Source organism: Prosopis cineraria, unplaced genomic scaffold (genome assembly GCF_029017545.1).
Source record: "Prosopis cineraria cultivar Desert tree isolate PC_DT_omini unplaced genomic scaffold, ASM2901754v1 PC7, whole genome shotgun sequence".
Taxonomy (NCBI): Eukaryota; Viridiplantae; Streptophyta; class Magnoliopsida; order Fabales; family Fabaceae; genus Prosopis; species Prosopis cineraria.
The window spans coordinates 26217949-26224556 of NW_026555338.1; the positions used below are offsets into that span (position 1 = coordinate 26217949).

The window sequence follows — 6608 nt, forward strand, 5'->3', positions numbered from 1 at the left end:
ACCTGCAAACCTAAGGTGAAGGTCTCCTTTGCGAATTCCAGTCTACTTCAGAACTTGTGTGTTTTCATTTTGGATTTGCAAGGGCTATGCTGTGCATTTGGTATTTTCCATGGGTTTCCCATCTCTACTAGTGTGGGTTTTATTTATGCCATTGTGCCCACCGTGTCACTGATTGTGTGTTTGCTCTATCATAGCCCCCTACCACTTAACAGCTCCATTAAGCAATTTCAAAGGAGTTGGATAGGAGGGACAAACGGCCTAAACAGTTTGAAACTTCAAGGATTTATTTCTAAAAATTTAAACTATAGGGACCAAGACCAAGTTTGAGTAAAACTAGAAGGACCAAAATCTTAATTTTCCCTTTCTTATAACACAAGCCATGGGAGGAGGTGAATTCCAACTCTTTATTTCATAAAATTTTGTGGGGCAATTAACGGTGATTAATTGAATCTCATGCACTAAGTGTCATTCTTCCTTGCTCCTCTCCTCCATCTCTGCGATATTGTCCCTTGAAATTATTCCATCCCTTTCATTCTGCTCTTGGCTGTCCATCGTTGATTGGTCATCGTGGACTCCCACAGTGCTTGAGCTGCTAAAGGAAGTGGAATCCATTGGAGGAGGAGATGGAGGGTTAGGGATCCCTGAAATCATCTGCCTCATGTTGCTACTGGAATCTGTAATTGCATGTTCTAACTCATCTTCTGCATTATTCATTATTTCTTCTTCTGATGATTCTTCACCTGCGTCTGATGTGCTGTAGAATGAATCTGACCTCACATAGGAGTAAGAATAATCTCTCCTTATGATCCCACATATCTTGCCCTCTGCTATGAGAGTTAAAGCATCAACCACCTGTAATGACATTAATCCCACCAAGCATTCAGCGCATCAAAGGTTTGGTAATTATGACAATTTCTTTGTTTCTGGGATCGTTGTGATTTTATACTTGTATGGTTGTTAGTAATGCCTAGATTTCTAGATCATGTATGATACTTACATCATTTGACATTAACTTATAAATTAGGAATAATATAACTTTTAGTCCTTAAACTTTCTTTTAATTATTGATTTATTCTTTCAATTTTCACTCAATATAATTCAATCCTTGTGATTTATTGAGTTGATGAATTATGAAAATTGGGTTGTATTGAATCAAGAAATATTAAGGATTGGGTTGTTCTTAGTTAAGAAACTATAGTGAATGAGTTGTTCTAAGGTAAAGTTTGGAAACCGAATCAATAACTTTAGAAAATTTCAAGGACTAAAAGTTATATTTTCCGTATAAATTATAATAATAGGTACTATTTAGATAACTTGAAATAAATTTAATCAGAGAACTGCTGTTTATTATATAATTTTCTTGCTAATTTTCAGCCACTATCCATCTGGTCTTGAATTCCTGTCCACTAAATATATGAAAATGGATCTAATTGTAAGGTTGTGAACATAGAAGCAATGCCCCCCTTCTTAGTAATAATTTGAAAATATTGCCTTTGGTAATAGCCTGCATTTCATTCTTTTGGTACAGTGGTTTAACGATTAATGAAGGCCTACCTCACCCATGTTTAATCTCTTGTGAGGGTCCCTGCTTAGACATTTCTCTGCAACTCGAACCATCCAGAATAGTTGATGGAAATCATGAGAATTCATTATTCTTTCGTCGATTAGATCTGGATAATTCCTCTCTCTTAACAGTGGTCTTGCCTACAAGAACAATGATGAGATCATTTAGACAGAATCCAAGGAATTAACATGAGATAACATGAGAGTATTTAAGGGGAAAATCCTGGTCTTTCTATTGGCCTTTTACTTTTTGGAGTGTTATACAGTGGTATGAGCCATAAAAACTATTACTCTTAAGTAGCATGTGTGGATGTGCTCATAGATCATAGTTTTGCAGAAATGAATCGTATGGATCGGGCTTCGCTCTTGGTCTTTTGATTTTATCCTCTCTAGATGCAAATAAATGCAGAGAAAACAAGTAGACAGAAAGTGTGAAAGTTTTTATGAGCTCACTTTGTACCAAAAAAATTAAATATATATGAATTAATAAAACGTCATGGCATTAATGTTGTTTACCCATCCCACAAGACTTCTGCCTTCAAGTCTTTGGTCTGTAGTCCTCATTCCAGTGATTAGCTGCAATAGGATTACCCCAAATGAGTAGACATCTGTCTTAGTTGACACTTTGCCATATTCTGCATATTCTGGAGCCAAATATCCTAAAGTCCCAACAACCTCTGTCGAATGGATTGAGTCTTGATGTTGACTTCTTGCCAAACCAAAGTCTCCGAGCTAGTATAAGCATTAAGAAACAAAGAAAACAAGTAAACTGATTATTGGTGAAGAAATAACTCAATGAGCTTAGAGTGGTTATTAGCCTCTATCCTTTAGGTTTTCTGTTTCATTTTCTTCATCACAAGAAGTGATGTTAATAATGTGTACTATCACATATGTTCCAATGTTTTGCTACCAATATCTCACTAATAATACATGCATGCTTTCTTACCAATGGTTGATGATCATGCGTTATGAGGATATTATTTGTTCTCATATCCCTGTGTATGATATTATTCTCATGCAAGTATAGCAATCCTTTTGCAGATCCAATAGCTACTTTAATCCTATCTTCCCATCTTAGCAGAGCTCGACAGTGTTCTGCATCGATTTGGCAGAAGTTAATCTTTAATAAACCATATCAAGAGCATATAAAAATATATCCGTAGTTCTTTCAATTTAATGGCAAACTATCATTCTGGTCCTTGAAAGATGCTTATTCGATTATTTTTTGAAAGATAATTACCATCAAGTCAGTTGAAAAACTCTCAAAGACTACAACAAACCTTGTCATGAGTTCTGATGACCTCATGTCAACAAAGTTGACCACAATGTTCTGAAATGAATGGTTAGAAACACATTTTGAAGGTTAGAAACAAAACATGGAATTTTAAATTTTATTTTTCTCCAATTAATTTTCCAAATAAACTGCTAATATTCCACGTTGTAGAATGTTGATTCACATGGACAATATTGCTGGTAAATAACCCTTTTTCATATCTAATTGGTGTACTATTGAAAAGGTTTAGTTTGATCTGCTGTAATTATCTTTTGAAGACTAAACTTCTGGAATCGGCATCTTTGGTGTACCAAATGACAGGTCACTCTAAACTCAAGACTATTAATCTTACGAGATAGATGCTGATCCAGCGAACCATTGCATACGTATTCATAAACAAGAAGCCTGTTGTTTCCTTCTGAGCATGACCCCAACAGCATGACTACATTCTCATGTCTTGCTTTGCTTAATAGATTCACTTCTGTCTTAAACTCCTTCTCCCCTTGAAGGCTAGCACATTTGTGCTGCTTAACAGCAATTTTCATTCCATCTAACTGCCCTTTATATACTGATCCAAATCCACCTTCTGATAGAAAATTCTTCTGGGAAAATCCCTTTGTGGCTTTGTAAAGCTCAGAGTAACTGAAGTCTCTCATCCATCCAGCTTCTGGTCTTTTGTTCTTGCATACTGAACAAAGTTGGTTTGCAAACTCCTCTTTCATCTCAAGTTGAGGTACTTCTGTTTGTCCTATCTCTTTACTCTCAGAAATGTAAAATACTGAATGTTTCCCCGATGTTTGGTGTTTAGTCTTTGGAAAATTTTGTTCCTCTTGGGACTTCAGAGAATGACTGGAAATCAAGGCTTTGGAAATTTGAAGACTTGAGACTCCAGTTTCCATGAGATGCTCACTTGATGATGATCTAGTTCCTGTTTGATTCAACATAGTTTATCTCAATGTACTGTGTATTTGTAAAAAAATCATAGATCGATGCTTCGTTATACACCGCATAATGTATGCAGATTGGACGAAATCATAGCTTTTCTTAACAAGTTATTCCAAGCCTTTCATTTGGAGTCACTGACTCAATGGAACAATCGGACTTAAAATGCTTTTTTTACTTCGACATAAGAAATCATATAAGAATTTTTTTTTTTTTTTTGGTTTGGGGGGGTTAGGGATTGTATTATGACCAAATTGAATTCAAAAACTGTCTTTAAGTTCATCACTAAAAAATATTTCTATCATTATTAGAGTATAAAAAGAAGTCCCATATCTAAAGATTAGAAGATAAATCATGGATATATAAGCTTAGGAAGTATCTAACCAAATGATTTAGACTATTTTGGTGAGATATACTATCCTTAAATATGTTTAATATAAGAAATCTAACAATCGTAATCTCTAACAGTGGTATATATACTTGGATATTATATAGGCAGTAATATTATGGCAAAAGAATATCCTTACTCTTATGAGAAAGTTGTTCCTCTGAGATTCCTGGGATCACTTCCATATTTCCCACATGATCTGATCTTTCAGCAAATGATTTGCTGCTCTCTGTTAGTTTTGGGTTTCTTAGCTTCTGAGTCCTATAGCGATTCCTTATCCTATAAATACCGCAAGCGAGATTGTCCATGAAGTGCCTCTTATCTTTGTTCATTTGTCTGCATTAATACGACATTTTCCCAAACATGAGGACAGTCTTTATCAGCAAGAAGTAGTCTTCAGTTATGTAGTTCACAGCATCATAAAGTTAGATGTAATTTGCTTGAGCTTGATATGTCAGTGCCAATATTATGATTATGAATGAGGCAATGATAGTTCACAGAAAAGTTAAGGGAACAAGATACGAAAGACCAAAATCTAGACCAGTTATTCAGAGAAACTTTGATATCATGTCAAACATCACCTTAAACTCAAAAGCATAGCCTACTAATTGGAGGCCTATGAACCTTATTCCAACAAATGCAAACATTATTCTTTTCTTGTATATGTCGGATTTCTCAAAATTTTGTAAACGAACTTTCACTACTTATGCAAATCTATCTAAACAAGTAGTTGATTGGCCTTGCTTTCTCTTGCAAGCAAGTTGCAGGCTAAGGAAAATATATGGAAGCTGACCTATCAAGTATCAAGCATGTTGCCCTAAATTTATTGACAGCATTGCAAGTAACCTCTTGAGAAGGGTATGCAAGCGCTTCTATCTGGAATGCAATCTGAAATGTACCATAGCCAAGAGTGATTCCATCAGCTATAACAGCAAAAGACAACCAATTAGAGTCAGTAACCGGGAAAAAAAAAAGAAAAAAAGACTGGTTAGGGATTCAATATCCTTTAAGTTAGGTCTTGAATTCAAGCATTGTGGATAAAAAAACTACTTCCCCCCAATTGGGAACTATCCTGTCTTGAACCTGGATTCATTAGTAGTATTGGATGCCAAATTATTTGTCTAAAAATGCAGATTTTATGTTTTGACATCAGATTAATAAAACATAACTTGTGGAGCTGAGTGGTAAAAAATGTCTGGGTTTCATGTTTACAATGGATAATTTGAAACAAAACACTTCAGAAATTTAATGGAGTGTGATACATGTCTGGTTCATAGAACTGTGTCGCACAGCAGACATTGATGTTCTTATGAAAGCCTTGTCCTTTGTAATCCCTTTAATCTTTTCTTAGTGAGAATATTGTCATGCTTACAGGTATAAAATGAACTAATCATTTTAAGCTATATATTTCAAATAGATCTAATTCTAGTTTGTATCGTTTTCTTCACTCTTGTGAAGTTTATGAAACTCCTTTGCAATCTATAGACCTATTTGGAAGCGTCAAATAAATACTCTAATAAATGGTGTGATTTTTCATAGGGTTAATTGGTGGTTATGAAGTCATATTAGACTGAACTCACATTTTTTGCTTCACAATACTCAGAAAGTTTCTTGACTTGTGGTCTCTTGTGATATTCTTCCTTTATCTTGCCAAGATCCTCTTGAAGAATTTTCTGATCTGTTGCAATAAATGATGTTGAATCCATCTTGACGATGTTGTTTCCTGATCAGCATAAAGAAAACAACGAGGACTTAGAACTTGGAAAGCCAGCAGTATCAGATAGTAATAATAAGTGATGGATACTGCTTAATATTCAAATGATATTTATAATGGAGATGACTCTAATACTATTAAATAATAATTTATTCTTTCTTTAAAAGAAACTTAATATTTAACTTGTATTTACATTTTAAGATTTGAATAGAAATTCTTCTGTTGTGGTTTGTGGAATAACTATATTATTATAGGTTCCTAACGTCTGCTGTGCAGTGTGGAACATAGTGCTGTGTGGTGCTCCGCAGCAGAACAGTCCTATATTATTACTCATTTCCTTTTTTGGAAAAAAAAATACTCAGTGCTATGAGACATACCAAATGTAGCAAGAATTATGAGCTCATCTCCAGGTTTTAGAGAAAGCTGTTTCAGAATTTTTTTTATTGGACTTCTACTCACATCTCTTGAAGCATCCTGGATCACCACTACTCTCTGAGTCTCTAAAGACATTTTTTTTTTTTAAAATATGGTTTGAATTATTCCTCTCAAATTTTTCTTCGATATTGACTCCTCAAATGCTTGTTTAAAATTGAAATGAATGAGGATTAGTTATTCAATCCTAATGACTTTTTTCTTTCACTTCCATATGCCTTCCCATCAAGTTTCTCTGTGTTTCTGATAAATGATCTATACATGAAGAAAATGAGAAGTAATCAGTACCAATGGGG

At 34.6% G+C, this 6608-nt stretch overlaps 1 protein-coding gene across 1 annotated transcript; it reads right to left on the reverse strand.

Annotated features, from left to right (window-relative positions):
• Positions 1-465: 465 nt before the first annotated feature.
• Positions 466-6390, reverse strand: LOC129316641 (receptor-like cytosolic serine/threonine-protein kinase RBK1). Its single transcript, XM_054961049.1, has 10 exons — positions 6258-6390; positions 5747-5889; positions 4960-5054; positions 4306-4502; positions 3148-3764; positions 2804-2893; positions 2510-2683; positions 2080-2295; positions 1555-1704; positions 466-852 (listed from the first exon to the last, which is right to left on the reverse strand). Exons 1-10 carry the CDS (start codon positions 6388-6390, stop codon positions 466-468), a joined length of 2202 nt encoding a protein of 733 aa, XP_054817024.1.
• Positions 6391-6608: the final 218 nt, after the last annotated feature.

What these genes read in the sequence shown, in the direction of transcription:
- LOC129316641 (XM_054961049.1), bottom strand. Translation starts at nt 6,390, where the DNA reads ATGTCTTTAGAGACTCAGAGAGTAGTGGTGATCCAGGATGCTTCAAGA. An exon ending in ACATGCTTGATACTTGATAG is followed by an intron (nt 4,503 to 4,959) that starts GTCAGCTTCCAT and finishes GTATTAATGCAG; the next exon opens with ACAAATGAACAAAGATAAGA. An exon ending in CGCATGATCATCAACCATTG is followed by an intron (nt 2,296 to 2,509) that starts GTAAGAAAGCAT and finishes TGCTTATACTAG; the next exon opens with CTCGGAGACTTTGGTTTGGC.